The sequence below is a fragment of the Emydura macquarii genome, unplaced genomic scaffold (genome assembly GCF_026122565.2).
Source record: "Emydura macquarii macquarii isolate MOO-44397 ecotype Brisbane River unplaced genomic scaffold, CSIRO-AGI_Emac_v2 contig_3477, whole genome shotgun sequence".
NCBI classification, from domain to species: domain Eukaryota; kingdom Metazoa; phylum Chordata; order Testudines; family Chelidae; genus Emydura; species Emydura macquarii.
Window position 1 is genome coordinate 7,712,560 of NW_027133614.1, and position 19,380 is coordinate 7,731,939.

The window sequence follows — 19,380 nt, forward strand, 5'->3', positions numbered from 1 at the left end:
GAAAATACACACATAGCATTAAGCATGACTGAAAATACATAAAGAATTTCTATAGAAAAGAGATGTATTCTGAAAGAATTGCTGTAGTTGCCACTGGGATGTGGCATGATCACATTATTAGTAGTAGAAGGACTAAATACTTATATTATTATAGCACGCAAAGGCCCAGGGCCCATTGTTGTGGGTGCTGTACAAACACACAAAATGAACAATTCTGTCTTGAAGGGCTTGCAATTAAAAGATACAAATAGGAGGAAGACAGGGGATGTAGATACAACATACAAGTAAAAGAATTCAGTAAAGAATTGGCACCGTGTTGTTAGTTGTATGCAGTGTTTGTTTGTTGGTTGGTTGGTTTTGTTTGATTTGTTTATTGGGGTTAGAATTAGGTAGGAAGGAAACAGGAAAATGAAAGAAGCAAGAGGAACAGGCCCAGCTTCCCATCTTTCTCACCAAGATTGGCAGGCTGATAACAACATGGGTTCAAGACCAGGAGGTGGCCCACACCATGATGTCTCTTTGAAGATGTTGCCCAGAATATAAATAAAGTTTGAGAGATGTTTCCATCTAAACCATGTTTAATTAAATAGCTGTTCTTTACACTGGGGGGATTAAATTAGGCTGGCGGTGATCAAAAACAAGCCATGTTTCTGAAACAGAAATAATTTGAAAGAAAGTGGTAAAAACAGAATGTCAATTTGCAACCCGCTGTTTGGTTATTTGCATACTAATTGTAATGTTCCTGCTGTCACATTACCTTCAGCTTGAAGATCAGTCAGAAAGAAAAATTCTGCATTACCTGTGACAGTCAGACGGTGGAACGAAAAATGCCAGTGAAGTGAGTTGTTTATGGCTATTTTTATCAGAGAACATATATGGAATGGGACAGTTGACATCTGATTAGTCTGGACAGTTTTTATTTCCTTCCTACTTTATAATGAATATGCTGATTTTGGTCCTTGGGGCAAATTCTGCTCCCCATACTCATGTGAGTAATCTCACTGAAGTCTGTAAGATCACTCTGAATGAGGCAAACAGCACTACTCTCACGAGGAAACTATGCAGGATTAGGTGCATTCTGTCTGATTTGCCCTGGTCTTTCATTCTGCTTCCCCATGAGATTTGAAAGCACTTAAATATTCACTCAACTTCCCACATATCTGTTATATATTTGATTAAAGTTCTTACAATTACTTGTCCAATTTCTCTGCTGCTGTAACTCCACCAAAGGCAGCAGAGAGCGGGCCCACAGATTGTCAGACAACTGACTAGTCACAATTTCACACAACATATTCTATAGTTTTGATTTGTGTTTTTAATATATATTGAATATATTTAGGTTTTATGTGTATAATTTTGCACAGTTATGATGCAAGTAAATTGACAGCTACTTCAAAATAATGCTTTCAATTTTATAGTATTGATGCATTCACCTTATAGAAACTCCTCTGAAAACAATGGCACTTACATAGTAACACGTTGATGCTCCCATATTGTGTCTTGATAAATATACAATTAATGAATACTATTATTGTCTGTAATATACTTTCATAACGGTATGTGGAGTATAACTCCCTGGTTATCTCAATAAGAGCTGTGGCAACTTAGCTCTCAGTGACTAGTTAAGAATATCAAACATATTTATAGTAATCATGTCTGTCAGAAATGTTAAAAAGCCCCTCAATATGTTATTCAAAATCATGAGTTTGACCAGTTTTAGCCATTACTGGAAGCACGGCTTTCTAAGTATATAAAGGAGCATCAGTCCCTACTAGTGTCAACGACTGGCATAAAGGATGTTCCTTAGATGATGTCAGGAACAGATTTGTCAGTCAGACAAGGGCATAACAAGCTTCACATTAAAGGTTACTATAAAATTCTCTCCTGACTAATGGATGTCCAGTGTACTCTGAAAGAATCTGCTCTCACATTTCTACTCTAAAGAAAGAAGCAGCATAGAATTCCTGATCAGGTGTTATGCAGCTGCAAAGGAGAGAGATTGCTCCCCTCCAAGAATTACAAATAGCCTCCACAGCTGATAGATGCAGAAGGCCTGCAGTGCTTCAGTGAGCCAATAATCACCAAGTCTACTTTTACACATTGAGCTCCTGTCCTCACTAGGGGCTGTATCTTAGTGGTCTAAGCCTCAGGTAGGAAATAACTAGACTTGCATATTTGGAACCTAGAAGGGGCAAATTAGACCCTTCATTGTTCTGAATGAGTGATTTCCATACCAATTTACTTTGTGGGAGTCTTTTGGATGAGAATATTGTTACCAACAACCTCCTCCAACTCCCATCTCCTTCTTGATCTTTTGATTTCCCATCTAGGATAAGTATTCATTGCATAGTTATCCCAGACTCTTACCCGGGTTTAGCTCAAACTTCCTTACCATTCACACAGAAGAACCTCTGACCAGAGTTTAGAGGTGCTTAAGCACAGGCTATTCAGTTTAGATAGATAGATAGATAGATAGATAGATAGATATGTAGGATATAGGTTAGAACCTGAGCTTCACTATACCTTGGGCTGGAAACTGCCCACTTTGCAGTAAAGACGCAGGCTAAATCACTCACATGCTGATAGTCTTTTTTTTTTTTCCTGTGTAATTTTTGAACCCACCTCCCTTCCCCCCAGCCCATTCCCTGTGTGTATGAGAGACAGAGCTGCCCAGTACCCCAGATATATCAGTTACAGTTAATTGGGTCCTGCTGCATAAGCTTGCCTCTTGCTCCCACATCTGCCCATCCTCTGCCCAGTAATTAATTGTGCCCCCAACCTCCAAACTGTCCCCTCTCTCCCTTCCAGGCTGGGGTGGTAACTCCAGTGGTTTTTCATCCCCTCCCCTTCTACACCTCCCAACAGTCCTGGGTTTCACAAAACTATCCTATTTTGACCCATAAAACACCCATATCCCCACTATCCCACCAGGCTGGCCATAGGTACTGGAACTAAGGGTGCTGGAGGTGTTTCCACACTTCCTGGCTTAAAGTGGTTTTCATCATATGTAGGGTTTACAGTTTGGTTCAATGGCTCTCAGCACCCCCACTTTACAAATTGTTCCAACACTGCTGGAGCTGGCTAAGCTCAGCTGCCCACTATGGGCACTGGGACCTGGCCCCTAGAGCACTCTGGTTTGCCCTGGTCCTCCTGATACGGGGGGAGAGCTGGGAAGAGAGCCATCAGGCCAAATTTGAGTGAGTGACACCAGGGACCAGGTCTAAACACCTGGAGTGCAGCTCAGCCATCCCCATGGGATGGGAGACCCAAGAGCCATTGATACAGGATAAGTGTGGGGTGGACTCGCTCTGCAGTTACTTCCTGGTCCTCCCACCATCCTGGGGGAAAGATCTATCCCAAATTAGCCACTTTAAGTGTTGCAAATTATGACCTTCCCAGGGAGAGGGAGAAACAGAGGTGCCGTCCTATCCTCATTGGTCTGAGGAGGGAACAGGGAGAAGAAAGCAGGACTACCCTGAGCTGCTGGGCTCTTTACCTCTCTGGTCCACCCTCCCCTGTGAGAATGGCTTTGGGTTGCTGAGGGAAGGGGGAAAAGAAAGGAGGTCTTCTTGTAGCAACTCTGATTGGTTGCTCAGCTCCAGGCGGTGGGCAAATGGGGCATGCCGCCAATCAGATGGGGGTTTTCAGAGAGTTAGCCATTTTGAAATTGTCCAGGTTTACTGTGCAGTGAAGACATATCCTAGCGTTTGCTAGCTCTAGACTAGTAGTAACACAACTCAGTGGGATAAAATCCGTCTGTCCAGACTGAGCCAGAGAGGGGTGTAGGTTAAAGAAACTCGTTACCCTTCAGCACTTTTCCTTACAGGTGATGGGGTTCTCTCTTTTCCTCTGGACATGGGAGTGAAGTTACCCACACTAAAATCTTTTTAGCAAAATTTCTATACAAGATTTACCAAAAAAAAAAAAAAAGAGAGAAAATGGAATTAAAACAAGCTGTTTGCTTAATATATCTTGATTTACCCCTTCTGATAAGCTAAACTGAATATGGCCATCTCAGCTTAGCTGCAAAGGCAAACAAATTATCTTATATGTCTAAAGAGCAAGGTCTTGCTGTGATATCTCCTTGTCAGTGAGATCCTGATGTTGTTTCCAGAGAGAGGTGAGTGACTCCTTGCCTTATTTAGCCAGCTTATTAACAAGTCCTTCCCTGACCCAGAGCATCTGCCTCTGCTTTCCAAACCAGTAACCTACACAAACAAAAAGGTTGGAGCTGCTGAGGATACCAAAACCCTTTACCAATGCCAAATAATTGCTTTTGGAAGGCTTAAGAACCTAGCACATCTCTGCTCCAGCCAGTTTCTGCATTGTCCTTTCAAACAGGCAGATTGGCATTTTCCTCAGTACAGCCCACCTCTCCCACTAATTTTTGGTTATGAACTATGAATTAGGGAATGAGCCTAGATCCTCTCCCACAACGGTTAAAAATGGAGGCTTTACAAATGACAAGGAAGTTTTAGTAAAAGTTTTCTCTAGTGCATGTGACCAAACTCCCCGTCGTTCCACTGTGATTCTGTGTGCTGGTGCTTTTTCTTCATCTTAGGGGTCATCTACTCCTTGAGTTCAAGATTTTTACCTTGCATTTATTGATTAACTCAAGACAGTTCACACTTGAAAAGGCTAATATAGAAACTCCCCAACTCTTTGTTTGCTGTTGTTTACCTAGGCTGATCCCATAAGCCACAAACATTTGCATTGGCAATCAATTAACTAATAGAAAAATACTCTGAAGCTATGAGTACACTTAAAATGCTACGGTCCCCAGCTGTAGCGCTTCACTATAGACACTCACTACAACAATGGGAGAGGTTCTGCCATCACAGTAGTTAATCCACCTCTCCAAGACGTGGTAGCTAGGTTGGTGGAAGAATTCTTCTGCTGACCTAGTGCTGTCTACATAAGAGGGTCAGGTCGGCATAGCTATGTTGATGTAAATTTTCAGCATAAATCTGGCCAAGTTTACATATATCCTCATCTTCGCTGCACATAACCTTGTCTTTAAAAAAGGGTGTATTTAAAATGTGTTAAAATCCTAGTTTAAACAAAGAATGTTAGCTGATTAAAGTTAAGCACAGCTAAAGGGTTATATCTACAATTTGCCTTGTCTATGCTAGGATTATAAACATTTTAGTTAACAATAAACCTTTCTTTCTAATGTAGATATGGCCTTAGAAGTACATACATTTGAGTTTCAGAGGGGTAGCCCTGTTAGTCTGTATATAGCAAAAACAATGAGATTCCTGTAGCACCTTAAAGACTAACAAATTTATGCCCGCAGAAATTTGTTAGTCTTCAAGGTGCTACAGGACTCTCGTTGTTTATACATTTGAGTGGCACAGTCATTCTGCTCTGTAAAGCACATCTTGATGAAATGCTAATATAAATCACCTAAAGTAGACAGATTTGTGCTATAAATATTGTTGTCCAGTAAAATCTTTAGAAAGTGGACATTTAAAAAAAATGTAGCCAGCCTAATAAACAGAACATATAAACAACCACTTGACTGCTTTGCATCAGATACCTCTCTAGGCTGGAAGACGTATATAAGAATGGAGAATTGGAGGGGCAATGGATAACACTTCAGATGCTCAGTATTTCTGTTGTAGACCAGACTGCACATGCATCAAGCCCAAAAGGACCCTTCCTTGGAAGGAGGAAGCAATTAAAATTATTAACTAGTTTAGAAAAGATCTTATTCTGCCCTAACAGGTTCCTAATTTAGATACATCAGCCCAGAACTGAGAATGAACTGAGTAATTGTATTCTTGTGCTTTCTTAGAGATGGGAGAGGGGGATCCTCCAATACCATTTGAAAACAAAAAAGAAAGATTATTACAGCTTTAACAAACACTTAATCAAACCCTGTTGGGAACCAAATCTATGAATGGATCCAGTTTTTATACCACTAAGAAACTGAAACATAGCCCATTTATCACACCATTGCTAGTGTGATAACCTTTTAGATAATTCTAGTCATTCCAAGCAAAAATGTCATATAAATTAATGGTTAATCCATTCAAATTTGAGAAGAAGTCCAGCATCCACTACAGAACAGTGAGTAATATATCTCCTGTACCTTTATTATAGTTCAGCCAATTGTAAACATTATTACAACTGTCTCCTAGATTAATAATCAAGTTGCGAATGTCAAATTACATTTTACTTTGCAGTGCTCTACCGTGATCTAAATACTATAAAAAGTCACACTTCTTTTCACCTTTTACTGTTTGATATATGGTGCCATGTGGTAAATTATTCATCATGGTTCGTTAATGAGGTGACGGTGCCATGTGTTCCAAATAGCAGAAAAACTACCATACACTGCATAGGCAAAAGATCACAATGCTATTTTCAAGGGTAGATGTTGTTTCCACAGGTCAACCCCTAGGGAAACAATGACATGGTCTGAGTCTGTGGATACACTACTGGCAAATAAAGGTAAGAAGTACCTGTAACTGTAAAAGTGCATGATCTGACCCTGCTTACTTGACCTGAAGAATTTGGACCAAATTAGATTATTTCAATGGTGTTGCACAGGCAGAATGGAGGGTAGAATTTGGTCCACTCTTTCTAAAGCGTCCTCCACTTTGACTCCAGTTTTCCTATCCAAGAAAGTATGGGTTTCTGTAGTTAAAGTATCACGTTTGAGTACAGGAGAGTTTTGCCACATTTATAGGATTAGAATAATGTAGTAGGTAAGTAGTCTCTTGCAGTCCATTCATAGGTGCAAAAAATATTTTTAAAAATGGCACCTTGAAGATGTGGGACTAAATTCTCTGGAGATGTAATTGGTGATTCATGTTACATATTAACTGCAGGGGTCTGATCCAGGAAACAGTTATTCACATGCATTGTCTTTATATGAATAAAGACTACTCACATGAGTAAGAATTTATAGGATCAGGCATTAAGTTGGTCAGAAAGCTGATGTAAATGCAGTGGTTAAAGTATGTTCATACTGTGTCTGGAGCTGTAGTGTTGCACTCCTAATGCAAGCCATGGAGGGGGGGGGCTTCCCCTTTCCCTCTGATTTTAGCTATATTACCCTCATTCACCCCCAACCCTATCCCACCCCCGCACACACTGTCTTACTCAAACTCCCTGTGTAAGTCTTAAAGTAGCCTAAACTCTGCCAGCTTAGAGCTTTGCAGTTATGCAAAATAAGTATGTCTCCATTCAGATGCCCAGAAGTTAAAAGAGAAGCTGGGAAAGGAGGTGGCTGGTCATAAAGGGACAGGTCAAGGGGAAAGTCCAATTAAGGTGTGTAGTCAGTGGTGTGTGTGGCCACAAGGTGACTAGCATTAAGGCACCAGATAAAGCAGCTTTCCCCACCACCCACACATTAATTTACATCTTCACCATGGGTATAATTCAATGATCACATACTATTTCTCAAATACTATAAGGTAACTCCACATCATTCTTTGCCCCTACCAATTTAGATATTCCTGTGAAATTCTTGGTTTTGCTCTTTAGAGGGTTTCATGGTTTGTTTAGACCTTTCTGACAACGAAAATATTGAAAATAACGAATAGCATGTCTTTGACATAGGGCCTGATTCTCATTCACACAGTGAGAAAGATCTATGGGTATCCAGGACTAAGGGTGCATCTTCACTGTTGGTGGCAAATTCGCCGCCGTCAGATCGATCTATCCAGATTGATTGAGCAGTCAGTGAAGACCCACTCAATTAATCAGGAAGTTGATGCATTAAAACCACCCTCTCAAGTGGCGTAGCGCTGCGTCAGCAGGAGTGCATTTCCCATCGGCACAGCACAGTGAAGATGCTGTGTAGAAGAGGAGTTACGAAGCCGATGGGAGTTACACAAGCTACTCTGCGTAGCTTGCGTAACTCCTGTTGACTGCTGCCCAATTTCCAGGTAAGTTTAGACTTGGCCTGAGAGTCACCTTGTTACCCACCTGCCATCCAGTGAGAGGGAGATTTGTTTGTGCTTAACTGGGTATCAGCTCCCTGACACCACCAGCCTATTAGCTACCCAAAATCTCCTCTGGCCTACGCAGTCCTTACTTTGCACCTTGCAGGATAACAATAGGTGCACCCCAGTCCTCAAGTTCCCTTGAAGCATTGCGCTGTAGTGTCCAGCCCTTTATCCTCTGAACACTCACACAAATTCCAGTCATTTGTCTCCAAGGGAACAGTACACGCACCAGCTGCACAATTAATTTCACATCTCCCTGTTGACTGTATGTAGCTGTGTAGTCATTATATTAACTTACAATGCTTAACATGCCGGCAGAGAGACAGGTGAATAAGCATCTTTTGTGTGACAAAAAGCCTGTTTGTCAACCCTGCCTTGATACAGACTTCAAAACACAGTTTCCGTATACATATATAACTCCTTACATAGTATCTGTACAAACATTTCACAATGATATTAATGTCCAGCATGACCCCAGCTTTCATTTAAGATCCCATGTGATATGCTTTGATGAACTAGATTATACACACTAGAATCAGGACATTCTTGTATCCCCCTTGCCAGCTGGCATTGAGGAGTTTATGGGTCACAGGACTCTTTACATAGCCAGAACAATGTAAACTTAAGGACTTTTGTATAAATGAGCTTTCGGCTGTTAAACCCTTAATGTGATATATTCTGCTTTTTCTAGGGTGTTTTTTGTCATACAGTGCTTAATGTGCAGTAAGCAGCCACGTACTATTCATTTTCTTTTCAACCAGCAGCACAGCCTTCTTCAAGTGCCACTGAAGGAACGAGGCAATTATATCACAAAGCTAATTTAGGCCCTGATCTTGCGCACCCACGAGCTTCAATTTATATACTGCAGTAAGACTACTCACCTGCTCAAAGTTAACCACAGAAGTGTAACAGGACTGGAGCTTCCCAAAATAATTTATGTGGCCTAAGCAGACCAATTCTTTTTTACTGTTACTGTTGTTTCTAATCTCTGCCTCTAAATTAGCCAGAGAATCTTCTCTTAACTGCTCACTTTACAAGCTAAGTGGAAAGAAACCTGCATGTGCTCAGTGCATTGATATGCACTGGTAGCTCAAACCAAACCATGAAAAGGCATTTTTTCATTTGACAAAGCTATTTTCACATCAACTTTAAATCCCAAACCATTTTGACTGTTGAGCCATTCAAAATTTGCTTGCAAGTTGTTTTTTTGGTTTTTTTAAGGATATTTTCCACTCTCCTCACCCGTCCTCCATTGCAGTTGAACAGTTTTTACTCAAACCTCATCCTGACCCGCTATTCATATTCACGCAGAGACAGAGCAAAAACAAACATTTCGGCCAAAAAGGTGAAAATTTAGGGAAGCTATCAGTGGCTGAAAGCAAGAGAATAAACTGGAACAGTTAACTATAGGAGTTGTGCAGTCACTCCTGCTATAACGTGTTTCACCCATATGTTGGCATACACTGTTCCTGGATTGTGTGGTGGCTTTTTGTATGGCAGGTGCAACGGTTGCTTTTTTTTTTTTTTTTGGCCGCAGTTCCTCAGGATTTAACTAAATACCTGTCACAAGTGGTACCTGCTGTGTCAGTAAGCAGATTTCCAACAGGCCTCTGCAATTCAGGTCATGCACCATTCTTAATTTACCAGTCATTGTTTCTGGCCATCCTCTCCCATGGCCCATGACAGACAACTGATTGAGTCCAGATATTGAGAGGTGCTATATATACAGAGGAAAACACAGTACTTGCTCCAAAAAGCTGCCCTTTTTATACCTCCCTGGCCCTTCCACTGGTTGTGACCTAGCAGAGGGTTCCATCTTGCTGTCATTGAAGTTAATTGTAAAAGTCACATTGACCTCAGTAACTGCAGGATCAGGCTAGAGTTCTGCAACAACACAACCACTGGTAGACAAAATTCCCATCACCATTCCCATCTCAGTGCCAAATTCAATAGAAATCCTATACAGCTTTCAAGACTAGATAATGGATTTCTCTGTTTAAAGTACAGTTGCCAGATGGAGTTTTCAACTGAAAGGCATAAAGTCTTAAAACTTGAATTTAAATTGCATTCTTAAATATTCCCTTTTCATTTACATGGACTTTAAATAAAATGACAGTTTCACTCTCCCAAAATAAGTTTTAAATTTCCACAGACTGTCTCATGATCAATCTGAAATGGATTTCCTGAATGGGAGAAAATTGTTTTCAAATGACAAGATATGGAATACAGGATTATTACTTCTTATCTGTACTACAGTAGTACCGAAAGACCCCAACCAAGATTAAGATTCCACTGCAGTTGGCACTATACTGACACACAGAAAAAGACACTCCCAATCCTAGAGTTCTTATCATCTAAATAGACAAGATAAACTGGATTTCCTAGATATCCCCCATCTACTAATGGGGAACTGAAGCGAAGAGAGATTAAGCAAGTTCACAAGGTTACTCTGGAATTTTGTGGCAGAGCCAGGTACTGAACTGGCATCTCCCAGGTCCCAGTATAGTGCTTAAATCCCAAAACCTTTTCTGATGGTGCATAATTTTCATATGAACTGCAGGTAATCCTGTAAATAGTGGAAAGTTAATATTTTTCATGCATTAGTCAGTCTTTCTAATACAAGTAAATATCTTCCCATTAAAATTACTTTCCACATGTCAAATTCTGCAGCTCTTAGTTGGAAAAAAAAACTTGTATTGATGATTCTGAATATTTGAAGGGGGGAAAAACCAAATAGAAACCAACTACCTTTCCTCAATGGGAGTTTGTCTGAGTTATCAGCCCCCAAATGTTGACATTTGGTTACACTGATATAGCTAAATCCTATGGTCCTTTCTCAGATAGTACTTCCATTAAATTCAAACTTCCAAAATCAGTGCTCTGTAATATTCATACAATTTCACTGAAATGAATAAGGTTTTATGAGTCTAAAAAAGGCTGAATTTGTCCCAGGGGATTGTAGACTGAATAAGGACTGGGTAAAGACAGTAGGATTCAATTTTTGGACCCTAACATACATTACCCCCTGCACTGCTACATAGGTCATATACGTCTTCTCATTTATTTTTCTATTTCTGCAGATGGCTTGGCTGCCTTTAGAACATTCCTGAAATCAGAGTTCAGTGAGGAGAACATTGACTTCTGGCTGGCCTGTGAGGACTTCAAGAAAATCAAGTGTTCTGCTAAAATAGCCCCAAAAGCCCAAAAGATTTATTCAGAATTTATCCAGACTGATGCTCCAAAGGAGGTAAAACAGTCATTTGTACATTCTTTTGATTGACAATATGCTTCATCACTACGATAAACAACATTCCTTCCACAAAGTAAATTAGACTTGACTATTGACTACTATCTATTCATTTCCTTTAACAGAGATATTTTTGATGCAATGAATATTGAAACATTCCCTTTGAAATACTCCTGCCACAATGTTCATGTTGATCATGAAAAAACATGTTTTGTGTGAATGAACAAAATCTGTGAATTAATTACCTTTAGGATATGTGTCCCTCATTGGCCTTTCTACTGATGCCTCTGCTTTTGATAATGACAGTGTTTTGAATGTCCTAATGTCTTATGACAGATCAAAGCTCTCATTATTATTATTATTATTGAAAACAAAATTACAAAAATTATAGGCCAAATCCTATCATTTTTCTCTTGCTGAAGTCAATGGGAGTTGCAGGTACACAATGCCTCTGAATCTGGAGCATGGAAAACATGAATGAAATTATCTACCTGAAACTGCAGATGATAGCAAAAAGGATATTATCATAATTAAAGGCTGGTAATGCCAAGTAGGAGTAACTAAATGACAGGGAGTCCAGTTTAGTACTTACCTTACATGAAATCACTCTTTTTAAAAAATATTTTTATAACATGTCCTTTTTTCTACAGGAAGTAAAGTAACACCCAGACTTTATTTTTCTAAAACAAAACAAAAACATTAAAATGTCCTTTAAGACTACATTATAGATAAGGCCCTTTGTTTTCAGTTTTTACCAATTTTCCCTGAAAAATTACTGGGTTTAAAAAAAATTATTTGGCTTTTACTAATTTTCACCCAAATTTTGGACATGCTGGAAGTCCCCAGACTCAACTCCTCACTCTGGAAGGAAAGAGATAGTTTAGTCCCCCCTTGCAGAGTCCCTGTTGGATGGCACAATGTGCCTCTGCAGAAGACAGATATTCTGGTCAAAGGCTGCTGCTCTGCAGTGGGTAAGCGAAACGGGCAGGAAGCAGGGGAGCAAGACAAGCAAGGAGCTGGGTCCTGGCAGCCAACATTGCCTGACCTGATCTCTGCAGCAACAGGTCCACAAGGAACAGAAAGTTTCCTTAACGGTTGAATTGTGGTGAGAACCAGGCACCCCTTCCATGGTGTCCCCCATGAGTATTGGGCACTTCTTCAGGAACCCTGTCCCCTCTGCCTGCTGCCCCCATGCATCCCCTTACCTTCTAGGCACCTCTCTCCCCTCAACCACTATCCCCCACTGGGTACTGGGCACTCCTCCACACCACCTGGTGCCCCGTGAGTACAGGGTACCCCTTCTCCATCCAGGCACCCCAAGCCCTGCCCATTGCCTCTTCTGAATATTGAGCACACTGTCCCCCTCCAGACATTTCCCCTGCCACTTGCTTGCTGCCCCCATGAGTATCAGGTGTAACAGAATGCTAAACTGTATTATACAGTTCAGACACTTGGTGGTGCCATGTTTAACATATTAATTAAGCTCACAACAGCCATCCTTCCTGGCAGTGTAATAAAGGATCTTATAGTGAACGCATCTCTGGTGTATCTCTCTAAGAAGGAAGCTCTGTAGCCAGTCAATGTCTGGTACAAGAGTCTGCCGTTCTAGTAGTAGCCCTTCAGCCTACTGTGTAGAAGAAGCACATAACATGGTGTCAGAAGTAAAGGTAGCCTAACTAGTGCCAGAGGAGAGTACAAACAGAAGGAAAATAGAAACTAAGGTTGCAAACAGAAAGAACAAAACTACAAATGTTGCAAGATCAATCTAATCAACAAGCCACTCTTCAATGCCCTTAAGAACTTCAGTTTTGAAAGACCTTCAGAATGAATAGACTGGAAGCAGTATTTTGTAAGATTTTGAACTGCTACAAAACTCCACCAGGAAACTGGAGATATTCATGTACCTTCTTTAATTAATTCTATGAGGAAGCAGGCAATGCATATCTTTAAATCTTTTGCCTTTACTGAAGACTGTTACAAAGATGATTATGAAAGCATTCTGTATGTGTCTGGTTTTATAATTTATATCTCAGAGAAATGTGGCCTATGAAAGAGTATGTTTTCACCAGACAATTCAAGAACAAGGAGAAAATGTTGACTCTTTTATAAGAGTTCTTCATGCATTAGCTGAAAACTTTGATTCTGGGACTGTTAAACATGAAAATATTATAGACAGATTAATTAACGAATTAGAGATAAAAACATTTCACAGGAACTACAATGAAAGACAGATTTCAATCTACAAACTGCTACCCAATTAGCTAAGCAGTCTGAACTAGTCAAACAGCAGAACAAGAGGCAGGAGGAATTTGAAAACCTGAAACTAGCTCAGAAGATGTAAACAGACACAGCAGGAACACTAAAAGTCATTATTATAAAAGCCCTGAGGCTATGAGGGAGTGCCAGGCTACCAAGAATTTCAGAGGAATGTACAGGATTTGGAAAAATTCATAACTCAAGACACATGTCCAGCTAAACATGAAATATGTAATAAATGCACAAAATATGGACATTTTCAGCTGTTTGCCATACCAAGGCAATCAGGAAGTTGACTAATATTACAGACAATTAAGAGCCATTGTTTCTGGGTTCTATCATGTGATGAGACAGACCCTGACTGGAGAGTGAAACTGAATATTAATGGAAAGACTATTGACTTTAAAATTGATTAAGTAGCAGATGAGACCATCATCTCAGAAGGGACCTACAATTACCTACAATCTCTCCCAGAGCTGAAATCCCCTGGCACCTCCTTGATTAGCCCTGTAGATATTCTGAACTGCATGTGGCAGTTCACCACAGAAACAATTTTTTTAAAAGACTTTGCATTCAGAATGTATGCGATCAAAGGATCAAAGACCAACAACCTTCTCAGCCACAGCATGCAGCCATGATGGGCCTCATGAGAAAGGCGGAAGAACTTGGAATATTTGGAGATAGTGGAATTTTGAAAGGAGATCCAGTACAAATAACCTTAAAACACAATGTTGAATCATATAAGTGTACATACACCTTGCAGGATTCCTATCCTGTTGCTTCATAAAGTGGAAATTAAATAAAAGAGAATGGAGCAGATAGACATTACTGAGAAAAACTGAGCCAACATAAAGAGAAATGGAAAAATACAAATCTCTATGGATCTTAAACAACTTAATGAAACAGTTGTGAGAGAAAAATAGATCCTCCCACAATGGTTGACTTCCTCCCCAAAGAGAAAGGAGCTACAGTATTCTGCAAACTGGATGCCTCAAGCAGATTTTGGCAAATTCCATTAGCCAAAGAGTTCTAAACTGGCTACATTCATTATACCCTTTGGGAGATTTTGCTTTTGAAGATTAGCTTTTGAGATTACCAGAGTACCTGAAATTTCCCAAAGAAAGATGGCAGAACTGTTAAGAAACACAAATGGAGTTGTAGTTTTCATGGATGATATTTTAATACATGGGTCTTTGATGGAAGATCACAACAAAACCTCAGTGAAGTTCTAACCCTAATCAGTCTGTTTGGACTAAAGCTAAACAAACTAAAAATCATTTTCTGAATACCTCAAACTGAGTTTTTGGGACAGACAATGAACAAAGATGGAAAAAATCCTAGCCTTGAGAAAGTTAAAACTATTTGAGAATTGAATACACCAAATGTACCAGAACTGAGACGTGTATTGTGGAAGGTAAATTACCTTGGTCAATACCCACAAGATCTTTCTATAGTGACAAAACCACTGAATGAACTGTTAAAATCCAACACATCTTGGCTACGTACGTCAAGTCAAGAAATTGCCTTCAAAATGGTAAAAGAAATTATCTCAAACAGCTCCAGTTCTCAAGTACTGTGATGTGACCAAACCTACAATGGTTAGTCCAGATGCAAGCAGCTATGGCCTAGCTATGATAGCTCCTCTGCCTAGCTGGGCCTTTTAGCAGAGCCCTGGTAAGGTGATACCACCCAGACAGGAGTCCCAGAACACAGAGCCCAATGCATTTCCCTCCTGGGCAAAGTCACCAGCACTCTTCTGACTCCCAGCCCCTGTGTCCCTCCTCAGTGACAGGAGGGAGAATTATTTGGGGATGGGAGTTCTGCTCAAGTAATATTGCCTGTCTATTCTCTCCAGTGGCTGTCAGGTGATAGTGACCAATTCTGAGTGCTGGAACAGCATTAGGTCACCAACAGTAAACTGTTTTTAAAAGAAAAGTTCTATTCCTGTAATGGAAGTTAGAGATGATAATTTCATAAACTCTTACTTCTCCATATTTATTCCTTTTTTTTTAATCAATCCTCCCGTCATCCAACAGTAACCCCATTATTTACCTGCAAAACTGTGAAGTTAATGTTTTGCATTGATTTTCACCCATTTTTAATTTTTTGTAATAAAGCCTAATAAATTCCCAGGAAATTTTAGGCAACATAAAAACCAAAAAGGAAGAGCCTTATATAATAGCTGCCTTGCACCTAATCAGCCACCATAAGGTAGGTCACATCTGAGCAAAATACAACAAGAAAGATCCTAAATATGTTCAACTGAGTCAACCTATATATCACTGAAGATACAGAGCCATAAGTGTACATGGTGTTAACAAAATACATGTAATGTAGAGATAAACTGGAAATACATCTCCAAGAACTGACCGGTGACAATATTCAGATCCAGAGCACAAGGTCAGGACCTAAGAGGAAGCTGAATATCACTCTCAAAAGCCTTACATGCTCTTCTTCCCTCAGCGATTTTCGATGGGATTTGTCTACACTTAGAGCAACAGTGTGATTCCCAGCTTGCAGAGACATACTTGTGCTAGCTCTCATCCAGCTAGTGTTCCAAAAAGGAGCGCAGCTGTGGTAGCACAGGTAGCAGTGAGTGATGGCATGGGCTAGCTGCCCTGAGCACATACCCATGGGGCCCTGGCGAGTTTGTACTTAGGGCAGCTAACCCATGCTGCCGCTCACTGCTGCCTGTGCCGCCATGACTACACTACTATTGTTAGTGGGGTAGCTCTCATCCAGCTAGCACTATGCAAGCTGGGAATCTCACACCTAGCTCCAAGTGCAGACATTGCCTGAGCCACTTGGCTCTTTTCAAAATCCCACCCTCCACCTTTTATATTAACTGTGCTGTTTAGAACAGGAGACTTACACTGTGTCATTTATACATTGTGTTCCACACTGTAATGGGGACCTGCTGCTGTACCACTTAAATGCTGAGCTCCAGAAAATAGTAGGAGGATCTTACTGTATGCTTAATATGCTTATGGCAGCCTTCAGTTCAACACACTAGTAGCTCAGCTTGAGCCACCCAGTATTAGAAACCCACTACATATTGTATGTAAATCAATTTCTGCCAAAAGTGGCAAGAAACATTTGGATTAAAACCCATTAAGTGTAAAGTTTTAATAGAATGTTTTCATGATTAAAAGGAATATTTTTAATTATTTCCCTATCCTTTGTCACAGATTATCTTTTCATTTTTTGTCTTGCTATTATTGTCAGTTTTAGTAAAAACAGAGAAGGCCTGTGGAAATTGATTATCCTAATTGACTAAAATTCAATCAGAGGTGATTTTTATAAATATGAATCCAAAGTAATTGATCATAATGTCTCTTGGGATAGGAGCCAAAAATGCTGTTAGTTGGAATATGCCAGTTTTGCAACAAAATTGAAGAACTGTATGAGATTCAAATAATACTGATTTAACTCTTATCATCTTATTATAGATTATTACTTGTAAATTACGAGATAACCCATGTACATCATTTTTCACATGAATTTACATCATTTATGTACATTTGCCTTTGCACAATTTCTGTTAATATTTATTATAACAACAATATTTGTGTTAATAATCTGTTGACTCTTCCAAGCACTCAGGCAGTGTAGCCAAGCAGGCAGCCTACTACAGGCCAATTGGGCTCATTAGGTTGCCTGGAGACTGGTTCTGCTACAGACCTTGCTTCAGACTGGTTCTGCTGCAGGACCTGATTCCTGTCAGCAAGGAGAACACATGGGAGAAATAAGAGTCACACCTCTGAATCACAATATCTCCAGGAGCTATTCCTGGGTTGATGAGGCTTCCACACTACCCCTTGGTTCAGACTCTGCCCAAAATCACAATCCAGCCCTATGGGCACTCAATACCTTACACAGTCATGCCCATATGGAGCTCTTCCTTCTGCAGGGTTCTCATAAGGCTTTATAAACTTCAATTAAAGCTTACAGTACCTCTGTAATAGATAAGTAGTCATTTTACAGATGGGTAAATTGAGGCACAGAACTGGAAAGAGAAACCGGTAGTCCTGACAATCAGTTCAGCGGTCCAGACACTAGGAATACACATCCCTGTTTGGTTTATAACAGGAGTTCTCAACATTGTTCACATTTTGATAGAGAGATCATTCTGTGGTCTCCTCTCCTCCCATTCCCACAGACACATGGACTGCTTCCTTCCTGATTCACAGTCACTTAACAGAGACAAACAGAGCAATTGTGTACATGAAAGAGTAATTATTTTATATTTTATAATTAGGGAATTATTTAAAGTAGGTAGCTGGAAACAAAGATGAGAGCCAGTCCTGTGTGATCATCCTGCTCTCAAGGACCACAGCTTTATTATTGTTGTTAATAATTAACCAATTAAAGAACAAGTAGGAAGTCTTTTTCCACTCAAAAGACACATACTTCCTTTATGATTAATAAGTGACACAGCTGTGATTCATCAGGAGAACAGAACTCCCTTCAGTTAATAGTAAAGCTACGGTTCTTTAACATTCAAATAGCCCTAGAATGACCAGAGAATTAAGGTATCTCGGTTGATTGTATTACAGAACATCTTTTGCAAAGAGTAGGTCTCTGAAAGGAAATGCAAATGTTTTCCTTTTTTTATTGTAAAGAGTTATAATTTTCAGCCTTGATCTATCCTTAGATAATCAAAAGCATTTTTTAACTTCTTTCTGTAGCGATACCATCTCTTTAAGACCAGGGAGCCAAATTAAACTAAATATTCAATATGCTAGAAAATAAAGGCATTAACTATGTGCTAGTTTGAATCAGATAGTATATTTTGAGAAAAAATTCAAATGGTATTTGTAACATGCACCGATACAAACTTCAATTCTCCAGTAAAATTTAAACTAATGTTATGACACTTTACTTTCCACAGATTAATATTGACTTCACTACCAGAGACCACATCTCACAGATTATCTCAGAACCAACTCTGAAATGCTTTGATGATGCTCAGAGACTAATCTATAGTCTCATGGCCAAGGACTCTTTCCCTAGGTTTCTGAAGTCAGAAATGTATAAGGAATTGTTAAATAAGCAACAGAATGGAAACCAGAAAAGATGGCTCCCATTTTTGTGAATAAGGTAAATATCAAAGACACAAGGGTTATGAATCTAACTCAATACATTCCATTGCAACTAAGTATAGCATAATATATTGTTAAAGTAGTTATACACACTACATCTTAGAATTCCCATTCCCATTTGCTTTTGAAATGCAAAATGCACCACACTATTACTAACACAACTGGTTGGGAATTTTTCGATGAAATATTTTAATAAAAAATGCCAATTCATCAAAAATGAAACTCCTTGAGAAAGGGTTGGTTGTGACGAATTTCACAGCACACTTTTTTTTTTTTTTGGAAGTTTCAAAATTGTGAAAATTCCAGTTTGAAATTACTTTTCATTTTGAACTTTCAGCTAAAAATAGCTTAATAGGACAAAAATAGAAAAATGGTTGAAATCCAAACAAACAAAACAAAAAAAATTTTGGTCAATTTTGATTGACCTAAACCAAAATTTTGGAAAATATTTGGTTCAGGAACATTTTCAATATTTTGACTTTTATCTGAAGTTGAGACAGGAAAATATTTTGAAATCTCAAAAATTTTTGCAGGATAGAAAAGGTTTCCTGCTCAGCTCTAATTTCTCATTTTACTCCAAAAGGTTTAAAAATTTAGTAAAATATTCATTAAACCATCTCAATTCTCCAACATTCTGTATGAGATAGCACTCCTCTATAACGAGGAATACTTGCAGAACACTGGAGCACCCTGGATAGAGAGTAGCTGGGGAGGAGGAAGAGATGGAACCATATAAAAACATCTAACATATTACCTATAATTAAGAACTCGTGTAAATCACAATTTCGTGGACTGCACAGAAATTGTAGAACTAGCT

At 39.4% G+C, this 19,380-nt stretch overlaps 1 protein-coding gene across 1 annotated transcript; it reads left to right on the forward strand.

Annotated features, from left to right (window-relative positions):
- Positions 1-827: 827 nt before the first annotated feature.
- RGS21 (regulator of G protein signaling 21) lies at positions 828-18,556 on the forward strand. The gene is made up of 4 exons (XM_067535088.1): positions 828-838; positions 6,380-6,456; positions 11,039-11,205; positions 18,353-18,556. Exons 1-4 carry the CDS (start codon positions 828-830, stop codon positions 18,554-18,556), a joined length of 459 nt encoding a protein of 152 aa, XP_067391189.1.
- Positions 18,557-19,380: the final 824 nt, after the last annotated feature.